Raw genomic sequence first — 21,202 nt, 5'->3', positions numbered from 1 at the left:
TCAAAAGCTATCTTCTTCTCACTGGTCAACATCTTTAATTGCACAAATTTATTGTATTCAAAACACATACTGAACACCTCCTCTGCATCTGTTACTTAGGAGACAGACAAATAAACGAGGCTGTGTGATAACCCTGTTCTTACCCCATGCAAAAATATCCTGAGGAACGCAACGATTCAATAAAGACGTTATGCGGGACCTACTATGTGCTAGACACTACAGCAACCTCTGGAGATATAAAAACGAACAAAAGGTGGCCGTAGCCGTCTAGTTCAGAGTCCTGTGAAAGAAACAGACCACAAGCCCAGTAGCATGTGATTGGTGTGGAGAACATGGGGGGTGGGTGAGGAGGTTTGGGGCAACCTAACCATTCCAGAAATTGTTTCATCTTTTTGAACAAACAGGAACTTGCGTTTTGCTTAAGCCACGCTAGCACATCGGGACTAGAATGTGACACGGTATGGCTCAAGACAAACCTGCACCAGGCTGCTCTCTGGAATTGAAGTGATGGTTTTAAAGCTTGTTCTCAGCTTATCCAGGCATGCAGGAACGTATTTGTCAAAAAGAATCGTTAAATTGGCCTTTTCTGACTGATGCCGCCTTCTGTCTATCCAACTGGCCACATACCTGAAAAAGAACACAGAAAAGCTTTTACTGAGCACCAGGCTTGAAAAGCAGAATTTCCCCAACTCAAAAGCTTTCCCCTGCTACACAGCTTGGTCCAACACTTTAGGGACATGTTTAGTGGGTTCATTCTATTTCTCAAATGGCAAATATTTTAAAATGACCCTTTAAAAACTTGTTTTAATGGCCATTTTTACCTTAATGAAAAGAATGTAAAAGAAACTCCTAATAGCACTTAGAAACCAAACATAATAGCGGATAAGTAGGCCATTACTGAGCATTTATAAGGAAGTACAGTTTGTCGTTTCCTAGAGGACTGAAACTATTTTCATGGGGTAGGCTTTATTTATAAAAACAGCTTGGGATTTTTCTTGATTAAAATTGGCATCAATTATTTAGTAATGAGAAATCAGTTACAAATAAAAAGGTGAAAATTCCATAAGGGCCATTTCCAAGTCCCTCCTTGTCCACTGGACTGAATGTAACTCCAACCTGAGAGCTGATAATGTAGTTCTAATAAGTGGCTCTGAAATGTTATCTCATGCTTGGGTTCATGTGTATTAATCTGAAGCTTATAAAATGTTACCAATTCTTCCTATCTCTAACATGTTAATAAAATAATACTTATCAGTAAAATGAAACATGACATAGTGGCGCCCACAGCAGTCTCTGGAGAGAAAGCGTATACTGTGACATGAAAACTAACTGCTCAAAAAGTTCTCATCAAATAGGAAACAGTGACCATAAATACATGCAGCTGCCAGCAGAGAAGCAGGGTGATCAAACCAATTACAGCTATACCTTGCTTTAAACAAAGCAGATTTCCTATTTTTAATGTCAAAAGAAATTAAGGTGAAATTATTATGTTATAAAAGGCTCCCTTGGATATTCACAAGGCTTCACAAGAGGGTTTTATTAAATATCCTACTGCCTTTACAGTATTGTTAGATTTATGAAATAGCAACTGTCAAAACTTTTTCATGTCCAAGAAGAACGATTTTCACCTGAAGTCCAGTGGCATGATGGTAACTGAGAGGTCACGAGAGGTGCATCCAGCAAGCACCAGGGAATGATGGCACAATGCAACAGAGGTGTCAGGTACAGGGGCTGAAAGTGTGAAGGCCACATCTACTCTTTAGCTACTCATTTTACTGTACATAAGCCGCCAGGAGTAGAATCTTAGTGTCAAGAGCTTATGGGGGCAGGGGGAGCTGAGGACTGTCTAGGGAGATGGAGTTCTAAGTCAGATTGCCTGGATCTTTATCCATTTTTTAACTCTGTTACCTCGAGCAAGTTAGTTAACCTTTCTGGGCCTCAAGTCTCTCATCTGTCAACGGAGAAGATAATTTTATGCCGTCTCTAGGGTGTTCTGGGGAGTAAACAAGTTTTCATGTATAAAGAGCTTAGATTAATATCTGACATATAACAAATTCTCATTCATTGCTACACATTAGCACAGAGTTGGTGGAATTGAGAGAACTGGCTTCGGATCTCTGTGCATCTCCTAAAGGCCGCAGTGCCCTGTTGGCTGCAGTGTCCTCAGAGTTGGCAAGCGGGGCTTTGATGGGTGTTAACAGTTTCTCCCCCTGTCCACCAGCCCCCGCTTTGGTCTCTGTAGGGGCAGAAAGCTGTGCAGGGATAACAGAAGGGGGAAGTGGGCTTTGGAACTAGGGGGCAAGTAATAGTTACTTCATTGAGCCACACTGTCAGCAGCCAAGGACTCAAAGGAAAAGCGTGCCAGGCCCATGAGCAAATTCTGCTGCTGTGTAAATTACCTCCACAAATGAGACAGTGTGTTCAATCAAACCAGGAGACATCGTAAGAGCTGATGCCGATGCAGGGGTGGGTGGAGGGAACAAAAAGACCTTTACTAGGGGTCAACCACACCACATAGCATCGGAAGTTAAAAGTCTATATATTGAATATGAATATAGTCAGTTTAAAATTCCATGTGTAAATTACCACTAGATTTAGGAAACATTATAAGACAGCAAATTTAGGAGAGTTTATTATCTTCAACAATGGCAAAATTTGAAGCTATAGATCTGTATTTTTGGCAATTCTTTTCACCTTATTTCACATAAAAGTTTCTTGTGATTTTTAAAAGATGCTGTAGGAGTTCCCACTGTGGCACAGTGAAAACAAATCCAAATAGGAACCATGAGGTTGTGGGTTCGATCCCTGGCCTTGCTCAGTGGATTAAGGATCCGGTGTTGCTGTGAGCTGTGGTGTAGGTGGCAGACATGTCTTGGATCCTTCACTGCTGTAGCTCTGGTGTAGGTCGGTGTCTACAGCTCTGATTAGACCCCTGGCCTGGGAACCGCCATATGCTGCAAGAGCGGTCCTAAAAAAGCAAATAATAATAAAAATAATAAAAAAATATGCTGTAGATTTGAACAAAAGAGACACACTGCTATCACACCACATTTTCACCACAAGTGAAAATGTCATGCTTACGAATTCCTTACCTCCAGGAGAGATCACCCACATCCCTTACCTGCCTCAGGGAAGAGCTGCACTATGGAGCCTTAATGCACCATCTTAATGCCAATGTCTAGGTCACTAAGAGAGAAGCTTTGGCTCTTACGTGCCTACAAATATGTCCCCTATACCATGTGTTGCTCTTCCTTCTCCAAGAGTGCTACAGGTGTATGACAGGAGGTCTAAAGTCCTCTAGTTTAGAAGCTATATAAATAGCCAAAGTTTTCAGGCTTCTGAGGACTTCTTTATTTTTTCTATTGTCTGGGGTTGGAATCCTATCATATAGGGCAGCAGGAATTCATCAGAGCTCTCTATCATTTGCCTTTCACAGCAAGAGTTGGGTTTTCTGTCCTTCATGGTGGCCTGGGAAAATGGCAGACGTTAGAAGGACTTGCTGATGAGCAGTGTACATAGGTGATTTCTGCATCGCCATGTTTACAAACACCAACAGTATCCAAAGATGAAAGAATGGGACTGCAAGGACAGAAGACAATGAGCTCATCCAATGCCATAAGAGAACAAGTGAGACAAAGGCAAAAGGATATTTTCAGCTAAATTATTAGAGAAATGCAAATCAAAACTATGAGGTACCCCCTCATGATTGTCAGAATGCCCATCATTAAAAAGTTTACAGATAACACATGTTGGAGAGGGTGTGGAGAGAAGGGAACTTTCCTACACTGCTGGTGGGAATATAGGTTGGTGCAGCCACTACGGAAAACAGTATGGGGGTTCCTTAAAAAACTAAGGAACCACGGACCAAGTGACCCATCAATCCCACTCCTGAGCATACATCCAGACAAAACTATAATTGAGTAAGATACATGCACCCCTATGTCCGTAGCAACACTATTTAAAATAGCCAAGACATGGAAACAACCTAAATGTACATCAACAGAGGAATGGATAAAGATGTGGCACATATATACAACAGAATACTACTCAGCTATAAAAAACAAATTAAATAATATTATTTGCAGCAACATGGGTGGACCTAGAGATTATCATACTAAGTGCAGTAAATCAGAAAGACAGGATATCACTTATACATAGCATCTAAAGTATGATATAAATGAATTTATCTATGAAATAGAAACAGACTCACAGACATAGAGGTTGTGGTTGTCAGGGGAGGGGGGCATGGGAGAGGGATGGATTAGGAGTTTGGGATTAGCAGGTGCAAACTATTCTACATATGTACAACTGAATCACTTTGCTGTACACCAGAAAATAATGCAACACTGTAAATCAATTGTACTTCAATAAAATAAATTTTTAAAAATATTTTCAGCCAAAGTAATAGAGGAACAAGTATGATCTAAAGTTGAGGTTCTCAAAAGTTATCTTCCAGGAATAGGACTCAATTCCAGAGATCCTCTCATCTTTTCCTATCATCATATACAAGCTACACAATGTACGGTTTGCTAGATCTCATTTTCAGTTGTGCTCATTTTAAGTAATTTTAATAATTTAAATAATTTTAAATAAATTTAGTTCATTGCCTGTTTGTTTTTCCCTCTCTATTCATTTCATTCCTTTCTACTAGAAAAAATTCTCACTGATCATAATTTTCAAAAACGTTCTTCTGATTCCTGCTCTTTTTCTCTATCTCAAGATCTCAACCAACATGTATGAACCACCCAGGACTTTTCTAGTAAATGTACTTAGAGCTCAGAACTAAAATAAAATAATATTTGATTTTTACAGCTAGTCATGTACTCATCTGAGTTTGAGGATATTGTTTGACCTCATATCTGTCAAGTGTGGATATAAAATTATGCTTATAAATAGCTCAGTGAATTTTAACAAAAGTAAGTAATAATGGCATTCTATTTAGTCCTTAAGTGGAACCCCACAGAGATGCTATAAACATAGTATTACATCCTCTCTTCTCTCCAAAATGTCTTATCAATTCTCACAATATGAATTCAGAAAATATATTTCCAACTCTGTTCACTGAAGGTTCTACAAACAATGACATACCAGTGGCAATGAGCACTCCTAGCATCCCTATCTTGGAGAGTAAATGCCCCTCCTTATACCAAAAGCGGTTACTTCTGGCTCCTTGGAGAAATGACAGAATGAAGTGTGGGAGAAGGGGCATCTCCTATAATTCTGAACATTTTCAAATTAAAAAGGTGGAATATAGAACTACCATATGATCCAGCAATCCCACTCCTGGGTGTACACCCAGACGAAACTTTCATTGAAAAAGATACATGCCCCCATATGTTCACTGCAGTACTATTCACAACAGTCAAGGCATGGAAGCAACCTAAATGTCCATCAATAGATAAATGGATTAAGGTGTGGGACATATATACAATGGAATACTACTTAGCCACAAAAAGGACAAAATAATGCCATTTACAGCAACATGGATGAACTAGAGACTCTCATATTGAGTGAAGTAAGTCAGAAAGAGAAAGACACCATATGATATCACTTATATGTGGAGTATAAAATATGCCACACATGATCTATCTACAAAACAGAAAGAGACCATGGACATGGAGGGCAGACTTGTGTTTGCTGAGGGGAAGGGGAGGGAGTAGGATGGACTGGGAGTTTGGGGTTAGTAGATGCAAACTATTCCATTTGGAGTGGATAAGCAATGTGATTCTGCTGTTTACAGATCTTGCTCTATAGCGCAGGGAACTATACCTAGTCACTTGTGATGGAACATGATAGAGGATAATGTGAGAAAAAGAATGTATGAATCTGAATAACTGGGTCGCTTTGTTGTACAGCAGAAATTGACAAAACATTGTAAATCAACTACAAAAAAAATGGAATTTTTTTTTTAAGTTGGGGAAAATTGAGACCTTAGATACTGGCTTGGAAAATTAGGTTAATAGTTATATTGATCGTGGACAGTAATTAGGGATTAAATGATTGTATGTAAAACCATTGAATGTATGTAAAACCATCACATTTTTAATGTTGTGACATTAAAGTAAGGTGATAAAATACCCCCAAAATATAGTGTTTACTCCCCAACTTGAAATAGACACTTTTTTGTAGTTCATTTAAAATTTCTGGCCATAGGAGGTAAAAATATAAAAATGTCCTATACAAAAGATCCCCACTATTTTGGTTAATGACCTGGATGGACTCTTTGATCATACTCATGAAAATTAAAACCTACCCATTGATCTTACAGAGGACAAAAACCTCTATAAAATAAAATCTAATAGTAGGACTTTAACTCTTTCAAGAATGTGAACTGGGTGACTCTTTTGCCAACCTGTGACCTTTGACTTAATGAAAAATCTTTTTCTTTTTAATTAAATTTTTTATTACAGTTGATTTACAACATCCTTCTTTAAATAGGGATTTAGACAGCTTTTGTTGGCACAAGTCTCCATGTGCTATTAGGACTGCATTACAGAGACCTTGGGAACTGTGAGATTCACTACTGAAATCAGACCACACCAGTGGGGGTGAGGAGTCCCCTGAAGGAAATGGGATGCCAGGACTCTCTCTGCTCTCTGAGTCGGAGGAGTCAAGGGGCACTGGAGATTCTCCTTCAGCCTGCCCCCAATCAAGAGGAGAGTCCTGGAGATAATCAAAATTCTAGCTGGGGAAATGAGCTATTAGCTCAAGAGCTCTCCATTTTAGACTCTTAAAAATCACTCCTTTCTCTAGACAATGAAGGTTAAACACAGGAACCTGGGCATGGCTCTACTTTGCTGTAGAGTTGAAGGAAGAAACTTTTAGTGACCCAATTAGTACATAACAAAGCAGCCTGGCTGTTCCCAGGGTGGTGCTGCAGTGGATTAAGAATCCAACTGCAGTGACTCAGGTCACTATGGAGATGTGGTTTGATCACTAGCCCTCAGAGTGGGGTAGAGGATCCCCGAGTTGCTGTAGCTGTGGCAGAGGTCACAGTTGCAACTGGGATTTAATCCCCGGCCCAGGAACTTGCATATGCCATGGGTGTAGCCAAAAAAAAAAAAAAAAAAAAAAAAAAAAAAAAAAAAAAAAAAAGAAAGAAAGAAAGAAAAGTGAAAAAGAAAAAAAAAAGGCAGCCTGAAGAAGTGCACGAGTCAGGCATCTGGCAGGGAACAGATGTCATCCTCAAATTAGGATATGGAGAAGGATCAATAAAAAGGACTATTGAGGAGTTCCCATCATGGCTCAGAGGTTAACAATCCCATCTAGTATCCATGAGGACATGGGTTCAATCCTTGGCCTTGCTCAGTGCATATAGGATCCAGTGTTGCTGTGAGCTGTGGTGTAGGTCACAGGCGCAGCTCAGCTCATGCGTTGCTGTGGCTGTGGCGTAGGCTGGCAGCTGCATCTCCGATTTGACCCCTAGCCTGGGAACTTGCCTATGCTGCAGATGCAGCCCTAAATAGCAAGGGAAAAAAAAAAAAAAAAAAAAAAAAACTATTGACAAAGGTGTGGGCAAAGAGCAGGGACACTGGATAGATGAGTGCCATGTTGTCACGGGGTAATAACTGAGGAATGAATGCTTCGTGCCCCTGCACCTGCAGGGACAAGAGAATGAAGAGCTACCAGAACCTGGAAGAAAAGAATCTCATGGAGAGATTTAACGGGACCTGTGACCTGCAGACGATGGACACAGTGATCCTGATGTGGTCCTGCAGAGAGGGAGCCAGGGGAATAAATAGCCTGACCTCCTTCTCCACTCTCCCCATGTCCTGCCACAGCTGTTCATTGGCCAAACCAATCAGAAGACAGGTACCAAGGAGCCCACTGATGTGGTCTATACAGGATGGCCTCTGGGGTTACAAAGCAGGGTGGAATGGTAAAGAGAAGATTTAAAAAAAAATTTTATCATAGTTGATTCACAATGTTCTGTCAGTTTCAGCCATACAGCAAAATGACGCGGTCATACATATATATACATTCTCTTTCTCACATTATCCTCCATCATGATCCATCACAAGTGATTGGTTATAGTTCCCTGTGCCCTACAGCAGAACCTCACTGCTTATCCACTCTGAAGATATCTGAAACATGAAGCATACCAGGCACCGGCATGTGTTCACATGCAGAGCTCAGATGTTTCTAGGGTGCACAGTGGGAATATGAGAGGTGACTGGAGTGAATTATGGAAAGTGTAAGCATTTGAAGAGTTAATGAATGGACACAATAAACTGGTTCTAAACCAAGTATTACCACTGTTCATGTATGCATGTATATGTATCATGAAATGATCTAGTTATATCTAACTGCTCTATATGAGCTATTATTATTCTTATTATCTATTCACTTACTCAACAGATAATGTCTTAATATGTTCAAGGTGTGAAAAGGGTAATGTTCAGCTAAAAATGACAAAGGCATACAGGAGCTAATTTAATCTTTAAATGAGCCCAATTAATTAGCTTTAAATTATAATTGCTAGTACTTTCTTCAAATGATCATATACTTTTTTTAGCTTTTTAAAAAAAAACCTAAGATTGAAAAAAAAAAAGAGAAAGATTCACAGAACAACAAAATCCCCAAAGAGCTAGATTTAAAAAATAGGCAAAGGACTAAAATGGGAATTTCTCCAAAGAAAATGCACAAATGGCCAATAATCGCATGAAAAGATACTCACCATGACCAATCATTAGAGAAATGTAAGTCAAAACCAGAATGAGGTACCGTTTCAGACCCATTAGGATGGTTATTATAAAAAGTAGAGAAAATAACAGGTGTTGCTGGGGCTGTAAAGAAACTGGAACTCTTGTGCGCTGTTAGTAAGAATGCATAACGGTGCAGCCACTACAGAAAACAGTGTTGTGGTTCCTCAAAAAATTTAAAATAGCATTACCACATGATCTAGCCATTCCACTTGTGCATCTATACCCAAAATAACTGAAAGCTGGGACTCAAAGAGATGATGCCCTGTTCACAGAAACATTATTTCCAAGAGTCAAAAGGCAGAAGCAGCCCAAGTGCCTATAGAAGGATGAATGGATAAACAAAATATGATATATATTCACCCAAGGGAATAGCGTTCAACACACACACACACACACACACAGAGCATACATATATATACACACACACATTTTAAAAGGATATCCTGGCACCTGCTGTAACATGAATGAACTTTGGCACATCATGCCAAGTGAAATAAGCCCTTCACAAAAAGACAATCATGGTATGATTCTATTTATAAGAAGGAGCTAGAGTATTCAAATCTTAGGGATAAAAAGTAGAAAAGAGTGGGGATGGTGGGAGGGGGTGATGAAGAGTTACTGTTTAATGGGTATGGGGCTTCAGTATGGGAAGATGAAAAAGTTCTGGAGATAGATGGTAATGATGGGCGTACAATAATGGGAATGTACCCAAAGCCACTTTAAAAATGGTTAAAATGATAAATTCTATATTACACCTATTTTACCAAAATTTAAAAAAAAACAAAACAAAAAACACAGTACTCACGGATTCCAGCCCAAATCTTGTGGGTTCACATAGAGAATACCAGCTCTGGAAACAGTAGCTGGGGTTGCTGTCCTTAAGTGATGGATCTCAAAGAGCAGCCTCATAGAGGGAGTGAGGGCTATGCGCTCGTTGCTGGCCAAGGTCAGCACCTGGACAGAGCAGCACAGCACAAAAGTGTCCATTTCATTAGGGAGCAAAGGCACAGGGCTGCTAACTTTTCATAACAAAACAAACTACTCCCCCCCAGGAGAGGTGCCAAAGGCTCAAAGTTCCCCACCCGAGTTAGAAATGCAATCTGAATAAAGGTCTCAGTTCATCCACAGAGGAGCTCACTGACCCCTGAGGAACAAATTCACCATCATGGACTCATGCATGCCAACCTTTAGATAACTGTGGTAATTATTACTAAATATAAGATGATTACACAAAAAGGCCTGAATACCATAAAACATAAACTTTCTTTAGAATCTGAACTATCACAATTTTCAATTGTCCTACAGCAATTCATGCCAGTATAAAGTTCTCAGACCTGTATTTTATGGTAAACAATGTTTTAGTTCAGAAAACAGTAATTACTGTCAGCTTAGGGGGTTGCATGTACTATCTACAGCAATGACAGTTTCTGATAGAAATCGGAGACCTTGTGTTGCTTCCATGGCGTCTCATAGACCGGTACCGTCACCTTTTGTTTTTGTTAAAAATTCTGGATTAACCAGGAGAAAATGCATAGGAATGCACACTCAAATCTTTAGCCAGGAATGACTTACTTTCAAAAGCTAAAGTATACCAATGAACATAGGGCAAACACTAGCCTTTAATTATCCCATGTGTTCCATACTTAAAGATACAAGAATTTATGCCTAGGTCCTAGAATATGGTGAAATATGTATGAATTAAATTCTTGGATATGTACCTAACTCTATTTAAAGGTAGTTAAATTTATATAGACAAGAAAAATCTACTCCCCTAAATTCTTTAACAGTGAAATGAGAGAATTACCGGGAAAGTGCCACTTATCAAAATGGTAATTACATAAAAAACATCAAGTTAGTGGTTGAAACTGGTATTAAAATCAACAAGAGAATGGAACTCAAGGCACTCTACGCATTACATTTAAGGTCTGACACTGAGGTATGACTCACCTTGTTGTCATCCATGACTGTGTTCAGTGATTCAATCCACATGGGATCAATATCACCATCCAGGACTATCCATTTTGGTCCATCCTGCCTAAGATTTGCTTGTTCCCGCAGAAGGGATGAGAAGAGACCTATCAGTTAAGAGTAAACAACACTAATGCATAATGAGGTTGAGTGCTATTCACTTTTAAAATGAATCTCTAGTATTTTTACTGGAAGCTCCTTTACAGAGTTAGAAAATTTGCAGTAAATTTGCTACCTCTTTCTAGTAGGCAAAGAATAATACTTTTCAAGCTATACCTGGGCCCTAGACCAATAGGCAAGTTTCACTTCCATGAGAAAGTTCTTCAACTTCTCAGACCGAACATCCCCCTATGTCCAGTAAAGATGACGGTACCTTCTTTGAAGAACATTTGGGGAGATTTATAGCAGGTGACATACAAGCAACTCAAAATTTACACCAGATGAAGACATCATTCTTTTTATGCACATACATTCAGTATCCATTTTTAGGCCAAATATTAGTTTATTTCACATTTTTCTATAACAACATTAAAGGGAGATAATCCTAAAGCTAAAGTACTCAGAAACACGGAACATTTCTTTAAGAAATTTGTTCACTGGAATTCTAAGTCATTATTATCTTACAAGATATAAAGATAAAAACATTTTAAATCCCCAGTCCTTTATGTGGTTATATCTAAGTGTTATGTTTGTTACATGGCACATTTTTTTTTAATTTCATACATGTTATTTTTTTTCCTCTCTGAAGCCTTTATTCTCTTTTTTTTTTTACACATACATGTACACATTCTATTTTCTCACATTATCCTGCTCCATCATAAGTGACTAGACATAGTTCCCAGTGCTACACAGCAGGATCTCATTGCTAATCCATTCCAAAGGCAATAGTTTGTATCTATTAAGCCCAAACTCTCCAACCACCCCACATGGCACATTTAATAACTGTTGACTGTTCAAAACTCAAGCATATAATACTTTGGTGAAAAAACACTGTTTTGATGTATGTATGTGGAAGGTTTTGTTTCCTCTGTGAATAATTTTATGCAAAGATAAATGACAGTCTATAGTAGAACCTGCCACCAAAATTCAGAAAAAAATCCAGTAACCTTTACTAATGGTCAATGATTTGAAAGGCTTCCATGGATTTTCGGCATGAATGGATATTACTCCCTTCCTGCCACAGTCCTTTTGAAAAAATAAGATAGCAAGCCTAAGAGAGTAAATTTTGATTGTCCCACAAATTAAAGAAGCAGTGAGTACATGATATGAGGATAGAGAATGATGTGGTCTGCTCCTCTGACAGGATCATCAGAGAAGTCTTCTCTGATATGATATTTGATCAGACATTCCTGTAACATAAGGGAGCAAGCCAAGAAGATACCTCCACTGCTGCAGATAGTGGAAATACCAAGTGCAAAGAACCATGACGGGAAGATGCCGGGCATGTTCAGCGAAGAGGAGGGAGGCCCAAGTGTGTGGATTATAGGAAGAGAAGGGCAGAGCACAGGAAATGAGGACAGAGATCACATAAAACCTTGTAGGTCTTGGAGAAAGTCTGGATTCTAATGGAGATGAAACACACGGGAAATTGCAGAGAACCAACATTTTGAAGAGTGCCCCCTGTCCACTGTGTGGAAAATGAACTATGGGGAGGCCCATGAGGGGGCTACACTCCAAGTACAGACAGGTAAGAGGTGCTGGTGGCTTGGACAACTGTGGGAGCTGCAGAGAAGGGGTCAAAGACTGAAATACAATACATATATTAAAGGGAAAGTCTAGAGGATTTGCTGTGAAGGGGAATGTGTGGTGCGAATGTGGGAAAGAACTCAAGATGATGCCAGTGTGAGCGCATTTACTGAAATGAGAATGTTGAAACCGATTTTAACAAAGAAATCTGCTTGTCTGAAAAAAGCTGTAGGGCAAGAAACATGCCCCCTGGCTTTTGTCCCCGGCACCTAGAATAGCATCAGTCAGTAACTTGTAGCAAGTACTTCATAAATGTTCCCTGAGGCATGTGTGTTGACTTCTCTCCTGGTTTACAGGGAGCCTGGTTGTGATTGATGGGGGATAAAATACACAGCTCTGAGCGTGAACCTACTGAATGCTAATCGACCACTTATTCAAATCTAGTTTTAATTTATAGGTTATAAATGCTGTTGTGAGCTGCTGTATTTCCAATAATGCCAATACATAAACATTAAATCTACAACCATGACTAAAATTGGCTTCAACTGAGAAATGATTTTCTGGATTAAAAAAAAAAAAGAAATTTTTAGCACTTCAAAAGGGGAAATACTACTTGCCATCTTTCCATTCTCTGGTAGCATGATGTATGAAACCAAAGAGTTCATCTGTTGTCACAGCTTTGGGGTTTAAATCATTCCAAACGGGTTTTTGTTTCATGTTAACATATGTTCGGTTCAGTGTTCTCAAAATCTAGGGGGGGAAAAAAAAGAAGAAAAAATGCTAAGAAAATTAATACTAGTGTAAGCCAAACTGAAAGCCAACAATTTCTGAAGGGTTTTCCTTATGCATGATACCTTCTAAGATATTCTGTGCATTTTTAGAGAATGGGAAAAAGTTGCATGTGCACATTCTCACTTCCATCTTGAAAAATGTAATCCTACAATCCTGAGGATCATTTTACCTGATTCTTTCAACAATGTAGACTAGAGAAAGTCACTATCATTTGAGATTTTTAACTCATTTGAGATGTGTAACTATATGGGCTGTATGTCAATAAGCTTTCCTGCTCATGTTATTAAAATCCGCTCTGCTTGTGTGATTTAGCCTGCACCCACATCACTGAGAGGGTGTTAAAACAGATGAATGGATGCAATCCTAGAGTTTCTAATAGGATAGGTTTAGGACAGGACTGATGATCTGAATTCTAACAAGGTCCCAGGGATGTTCGTCTAGATGTGCTTCGAGATCTAGCGACCTTGAGTAATAGTTCTCATCAGGTCATCTCGACTTGGGGGAGGAGGAGGAGGACATGATACTGTGCATCTTGTGGGTATAGGCCTGGGATGCTGCTCAACATCCTGCAATGACAGGGCAGCCCCCACAACAAAGAGCTACATGGTCCAGATGTCAATAGTGCTGAAAGTGACAAACCCTGATCCAGACAACTGAGGAAAAGAAGCCTGGAGGATAAGAATTCACAGGGGTAGGTGCTCTCTAATAAATTGACACCTTGACCCAATTATCTGCACCAACTATCCTTTTGGATTGCTCTGAAAAGCCATGGCTTTATTTTAGATATTATCATTCTGACTCCTCATAGGGGGTTACAGGACTGATAAACAATTGACAAATATTTTAGAATAGTGAGTTGCTAAATAACACGGCCCTGAGCTATGGTGCTCTGGTTATGTCCGCTTAAGTAAAGGTTGAATAGAATAGAATCAGTGAAGACTAGATGAAAGAAATTGAATGTCTTAGGAATATTAAGCTTCTATTTTTAGAAACCATTAATCTACTGAAAATTATAGAATTTAATTTTATCCTTCCTTGCACCATGGCCCACATCTGAAACTTACTCTAACAAAATAATTACAGGTCTATCAGTTATCTACTTTAATATTTCAATTATTACATTTTTCAGTAGAAAAGGCCCTATCTCGGGCCTCCCTTTACAAGTGCTCCACTTTGGGTTCTGACCTAAACACTGGCAAGTTTTACATACACCCATGCTCTAAAGTCTTATGTGCCCATTCTGCTTATTTTTAGTCATTGGTTACTAAATATGTTTAGACGCAAGCACCCTAAATTAAAATGCATGCAGTTCTGCATATACTGTCTGCCAAGCAGGAAAATAAGTATGTTGCCAGGACTGTCGGTAAGACCAAACAAAACCAAGCAGTGAACTAAAAATGGGGATAATAATACCCATAGCCTATCATCGCTGTGCAGAGTAAATCACACATAATGCACCTAGCACAGCACATAATAGGTACTGAAAAAAATGTGGTTTTTGCTGCCTCCCTTTCTTTCCAAGTTTTGTTTTGGCCCTGTAGAGAAATGTACTTCTGGGAGAGTGATGAAGAAAAATATTTGGGTTTTTCTTAATGATTTGGGAAGGAGAATCTAGGATAACTTGGATATTTTAAGAAAATAGTTTTGCCGACGTGAGTAGAGCCAAGCTAGACCTCTTAGCCCAGTATCTTATTCCAGAGTCTCTCAAGATGTTTACTTTGGAGAAAAGAATTCTGGAAAGATGCACAGAATAGGCTGGCAAACATCTAAAGGTTAACTATCTCACGTGGAAAATCTCATCTTCTCTCAGCTTACTTTTCTTAAAAATTTATTTATTATTTGTTGCCTTTTTTTTTTGTAAGGGCTGCACTCTCTGCATGTGGAGGTTCTCAGGCTAGGAGTTGAATTGGAGCTATATCTGTTGGCCTGCATCACAGCTCACGGCAATGCAGGATCCTTAACCCACTGAGAAAGGCCAGGGATCGAACCCACAACCCCATGGTTCCTAGTCAGATTTGTTTTTGCTGTGCCACGACAGGAATTCCTTGGCTTACTTTTCTTATTTGAGTGTAGTGTTCCATAGTTTCCTCTCTCCCTGTCCCCAGTATAAGGGAGGAGGGTGTTAACTGATCGAAGAGCAGTATTACACTCTCAGATTCTAACCCCAAAGTATGAGCAACTTCACCAAAATGGAACTCTCCAACAGAACTGAAAGTAGCCTCTCCCCACCCTCCCTCCAAATTTTGTTCATTCCCCGACAGGAAGTGACAATACCTTACTCTTTCCTGTGCCTGCATTTCCAATGACAAAGACGGAGTGTCGCACGGCCAACAGCTCCTCAAGCTGGACAACCTGCAGAGACAAAAGAGCCAGATATTGGTTTCATCTACCGAGTCTGTGTTTTTTTTTTTAAAAATCTACCCTTTTTTGCCTAGTTCTTTCCTTACGACTCAAGCCAGCTCCCATTCTCAGTATCATATTCTGGGAAAGTTAAAATAGATGACTGGCACAAAGTATAGTTTCTCCTCCATCTCCTGGTAGAACATGGGGTGAGAATGAAGAAAAACCATTACTCGGTGAGTCAGTGACACAGGCAGAAGTGAAGTACAGAAGTACTTGGTACACGGCAGGGGTCAGTTACAAGGTCAGTGACTCTTCACGAGTGTGAAAAAAAAACAGGACATGGCCAACCTCCTCTGCAGCTGAGCCATGCCTTACATCCTGTGAAATATCTCAAACAGACTCCGTATGGATTTGCACATCCACGTATTCACCACACCCCCAATGAGCATGCACATGCACGAGCCCCTCCTACGTCTGATGATGTCATACACGCAGACATTTCTGCCCCATCACAAGCATGTGCTAATGACTTGACTTCCAGTTTTCTCTAAGACACAAGAGAAGAGAGTGAAATTGATGTGTGGAACCAAAACGTTTTGTAAACTGATGAAAAGTCTGCTTACGCTGAAAACAGTGACTTCAGCATAGCTGTGTTTTCACCTTCTCACAGAATGGGACCACGTTCACCTTTACGTTAGTAAAGGCTGCTGCATGAGAATGGTTTGGAGTATGTATTAAGATCATTGTAAGGTCAACGTAACATGTATGTTAACGTTTTGGGTGAGGGGCACTAAAGCACAGTCCCTGGCACTGCACATCCCTCTGGCGGCCGCGACAGGCAAATCCTCCATTTACTTTGAGGATGAAGTTTTCCTCGGGCTGCAGGCGCAGCTCCACGGTGGACTGCCTGACCATTTGTTCAAAGTGGGGTGCTCTCCTGCGGGGCACATCCAGGGCTGGAAACAGGTCACTGACGAGGCCCAAAAACACAGGGATGTCATCAGTCACGATTTTAGGCATATTGAAGTCCCTTAAGGCTCTCATGAGTACCTAGAAAGGAGAAAACATTTCATAAAAAAGCCACTACAAGGTCTAACAAACACCTAAACAACTCAAGATATTATTTTTAATTCTCTGACCTAAACCATGAGTTTGATACTGTTCTCTATGAGAATGACACTCTATCTGTAGGGAGGCAAACTGCTTGCAAGGTCATTTATCAGAACAGGAGAAGGTGGTGGTACCATGGACAGCCTCAGACCAAAGCCAGTGAGGAAGTCCTGTTCCTTCTGAACTGATGTTTTGATCTTGAGAAAGAGTCTGAGGCTCTTCTCTCCACAATCCCAAACCCCACAATGTAAATTAACCAGGCCTATAAGATCATTTTGTTTCAAATACTCTGAGAACCTCAGAAGGATAAACTCAATCATTTTTACTTTGGGTTTTTGTTCTCTATTGGCTGAAAACCAAAGAGGGCCTTAGATTTTAACAGCACTAAGTTGAACATCAGGATGACTTTTATAGAAAGAGGCATTTCAACAACAAGAACAGTCTAGCAGGGGAATAAATAGATGCATAAAAATGTTGACCCAGTCATGCACGGTGACTGAGAGGAAGAGCAAGAAAGACCGGAAGAGAAGAGAACCACTTGATAAATATTCTTTAACACAAAAAGAAACTCACAGGAATAGATCTGTTTGCAAATTCTCAAGCCATAGAGCACATAGACATAGGCTCTATATCCATTACTCTCACTACTTATTTAATAAAGAAAAATGCATGATGTGGGCGTTATTGTTTTTCCCCAGGAAGGATAGTGGAATGTTCCCTTGGTAGCTCTAAACAACAGTATTTCACTGGTATTAGGCGAGCATCCTTCCTGTTGCTTCCTTCAAGATCATCTTAAGAAATGGACATACTTTCTTCATTAGATTATGTCTTCACTGGCTTTTTCAGGATGAATATCCTAACTCAGTAAGATTTTCTAAAGGTTCCTCAGAGAAAATTCAACAGTGATTACTGCATTATTTATGACTGCCAAAGTACTTTTTATGGCTGATACTTCTCAAGTGCTACTTATAAAACTGTTTTTTTCTTACATATTCATATCCTTTTACTCAAGAATACTTGTGGTCTTTTATAACAAAAAAAGTGCCAGACCTCAAAAAATCCCATATAAAGGATACACGCTACACATATTCAAAGTCACGCTATGTATGACCCACCATTCAGATGTATACTTTTACCTGTAGGAAGCCCTTAAGCTATTCACTCAACAGAATCATATTAGTGTTGCAGTACCTGTTCTTCAGGTCTACTTTTATCTCCACGTTTCAGGGAGCCAGCTACAACCAAGACAGATTTAACAGCGCGAAGTCCCCAGTCATAATGATCCTAAAATCAAAATACAGGTATATTTTGCCAAAAGTCTTATGAAGGAAGCAGATTCTCTTTCCAGAAGTAAAAGCTGAAAGCTAAAGGCAAGAGTTTGGATAAATACGTGTCTTGATGATAAAAAGTAATATTTTCCTTCCAGCTTTGAAACTGTCAAAGCCATGTCCCTTCAGTGTCCTGCTTCTTTTGCTTGACTCTCTTTTTCTGGCAGAAATATCTCTTCTTTCCACAGCACTGAGTTGCGTGTTCGCTATAAGCCCTGTCTGCCTTCCTTGCTCGGTCTGCCTTCCCTGCCAACTCAGGGGTTCAGTCACCTCCATGTTTTCACCCCCATTCACAAGCACACTCCTGTGGTGCACTGGTGGCCCAGTTCTCCACCTGCTTCCATTCCTGGATCACAGAATTTCCTCATGCTCTCTTAATCAATCAGATGGCCCAGCCCTAATGGTGGCACTTAATACAGTCAAAAATGCATTATTAATGTTCAATGATAAACCAGTATCTCTTAGAGATGTCTACATTATCTCCACAGAAGATTCTCCTCCTAGGCTCCAAGCTCCTGGAGGACAGACCCCATGGTGATTGACTTCTGTCTTCTGGGTCCTAGCACAGGGCGGTGCACAGGGGAGGGAGGCTCAGGAGAGACACACTGTATTAACCGATAGATGATATGTAACCAACCTTCTCTCCTTTACCTTTTATCTAAGTCCACATAGTAACAACCCTTCTCTCAAATGCGGCCAGCTGAGCCTGTGGGAAAGTCACTTAATTTCTCCAGGCTTTACTGGCATGACCTATAAAAAGGCAGATAAAAGTATCCACACTCTTTAAGGCTGTTGGAGCAAAATGAGTTAATGTTTTGTGAGCAAGGAAGCGACACATACATGTATAAATATGCCCATTAGTAGATAATAAGCTCAATTTAGTAAGTCTTAACCATCATTTTGGCTGGTACTAAAACAGACAGAATGGACTGGAAAATACCAGAGTGCACCGCAAATACTAAGGGTGAGAAGTTTGTGGTGAAGATTTTTGTTTCAGTTGTGCTTTTGTGTGTGGGTGTATGCATGTATGTGTATATTGAGTCTCAACAGAAAATATATTTTACTAAGGTCCTGGTACAAATCATTTGAAAGCCACCGAGAGAGAAATACACTAGGGCTTGAGGAGAGAAGGAGGGGGGAAAGAATCAATGTACAGAGGCCAGGAAGATTGGGAAGGGGCTAAGTATCCAGTAACAATATTAAAGGAGAGAATGAATGAAAAGATACTGCACCCCAATGTTCACTGAAACACTATTTACAATAGCCAACACATGGGAGCAACCTGAATGTCCATCAACGGAGGACTGGACAAAGAAAATGTGGTACATACACTTAATGGATATATTATTCAGCCATAAAAAGGATGAAATAATGCCATTTGCAGCAACATGGATGGACCCAGAGATTATTGTACTAAGCCAAAGAAAAATATCATGATGATATCGCTTGTATGTGGAATCTAAAATATGACACAAACTTGTTTACAGAAGAGAAATAGACTCTCAGACACAAAATAAACTTATGGTTACAAAATGGGAAAGGGGCAGAGAGGGATAAATTAGAAGTTTGGGATTAGCAGATGCTAATGTTTAGAGATAAACAACAAGATCCTATTATATAGCACAGGGAACAATATTCAATATTCTGTAATGATCTATAATGAAAAAAATGAAAAAGATTATACATATATAACTTATTCAGTTATACACACATATCTGAATCTCTTTGCTATATACTAGAAACGAATACAACATTGTAAAACAACTATCCTTAAATTTAAAAAAAATAAAAAAATAAAAAATAAAGGAGTGAATATAAAGAAATTCGGGACACAGATTTAAGAAGAAGACTGGGTGACACTCCTAAACATTTAAACATTGCAAACAACTTTTAAAATAATCTTCACCATTTTTGCTATGTTATTTCTTTGGTCAAAAATGTCCACAGGTTCTTCTCAAATCCATTCCTACAGCTTAGAAAACTATCAGTGGACTGTGTTTCTAACTCAGCTTTTCTGTCCTGGACAAAATGCTTTCCCTCATCTCATCCCTGATATTTCTCTGAGTTTGCAACTCTTCCCTCACTTGTTCTGCCCTTGCTCCCAACACCTTCCTCTGTAATTGACCATGAGTGTCCTAGAAAAGATTCAGAAGGACTGAACTCAAATCTTGCTCCCACCACTTAGTTGTAAACTTTGGATAAGTTATTCATTCAAATTCCTTATTTGTAAAATGGAACTAGTAACACCAATTTCATAGTGCTTTTGTCAGGATTAAAAAGCTACCACGTGGTCTCTGATCGATAAATACTGGTTCCTTCCTTCTTTGCAACTATGGTAATCTTTTCATCCTCCATTTTCTTCTAATCTTTATTTCATGAAACTCAATCTCCTAAATAAGTTCTTTGAAGTCAGAAATATGAGTGTTTGTCTCATTTGTTCTCATGTGTTCTGAGTGTTTACCCCTTTCATCATCAGCAGCAATCAACATATTACTCGAATACAGTAAATGCTCACTAGATGTTTAACTATCAGTACTGGGAATGGAACATGGTTTCATCTCCATGTATCCTGGGTCCAATAGCACCTTTTTCTTCCTTTTCCCATTACAAGATTAAAATCGGCTCATTGAAAAAAATAAAAAGGATATCATAAACAAGCCTGAGGAGAAAAATTAAAAATACAATCTCATTACCCAGAACAAATGCTAAAAACTGCAATGTATTTATTTTATAGTCACTTCACAAATATGTAAAATACACAGTATAATATAAAATAATAAAACACAGGCAAATCATAGATTACATCTACAGTTTGGTGAGTTGGGTTTTTTGGCATATAACATTGTCATAAAGGTTTTTCCATATTATTAAATTTGGTATGTTTTACCCCCAAATGTAAATTTACAGTTGTAAATGACAACAAGAATTTGCCTCTCAGATTCCAAATTTCGCCCCAACCACGGTTACTTTAAAATGAGTACATCTGGCAGGCATAGGTATCTGTGTGACTGTAGCTGTGGTGTTTTACTACTTTCCTCCAGGAACAACTGCAGAATAATGTCGCTAAGAATTAGCAAGAAGGCACCAAAACACTGAAGTTGAAGGTGACCACAAAGCTACATGTAAAAATAGTGATGCTGATACAGATGTCCTTTTTGTGGTCCATCAGCAGCTTCAAAGAAATAGCAAGAAGCTAGTGACTGAAGAGTCAAGTACATATTAAGCTGTACTTTAATATACTAGTTCAGAGACTAGAAAATTGCAGAGCAA

At 39.3% G+C, this 21,202-nt stretch overlaps 1 protein-coding gene across 8 annotated transcripts in view; it reads right to left on the bottom strand.

The window, feature by feature from the left end:
• DNAH11 (dynein axonemal heavy chain 11) overlaps window positions 1–21,202 on the bottom strand; it is a 348,284-nt gene that overhangs the window by 173,388 nt on the left and 153,694 nt on the right. For all 8 annotated transcript variants that reach the window (XM_021063431.1, XM_021063432.1, XM_021063430.1 and 5 more), the window contains 7 exons: window positions 17,796–17,888; window positions 16,350–16,544; window positions 15,426–15,503; window positions 12,977–13,109; window positions 10,653–10,780; window positions 9,511–9,659; window positions 477–627 (listed from right to left, as the gene is read on the bottom strand). In XM_021063431.1, the coding sequence (XP_020919090.1) occupies window positions 477–627; window positions 9,511–9,659; window positions 10,653–10,780; window positions 12,977–13,109; window positions 15,426–15,503; window positions 16,350–16,544; window positions 17,796–17,888 (927 nt within the window). The remainder of the gene's footprint in view (window positions 1–476; window positions 628–9,510; window positions 9,660–10,652; window positions 10,781–12,976; window positions 13,110–15,425; window positions 15,504–16,349; window positions 16,545–17,795; window positions 17,889–21,202) is intronic.

This window comes from Sus scrofa, chromosome 9 (assembly GCF_000003025.6).
Source record: "Sus scrofa isolate TJ Tabasco breed Duroc chromosome 9, Sscrofa11.1, whole genome shotgun sequence".
Taxonomy (NCBI): Eukaryota; Metazoa; Chordata; class Mammalia; order Artiodactyla; family Suidae; genus Sus; species Sus scrofa.
Note: the sequence above shows the minus strand (reverse complement) of the source record. Positions and strands in the feature narration are given on the sequence as shown.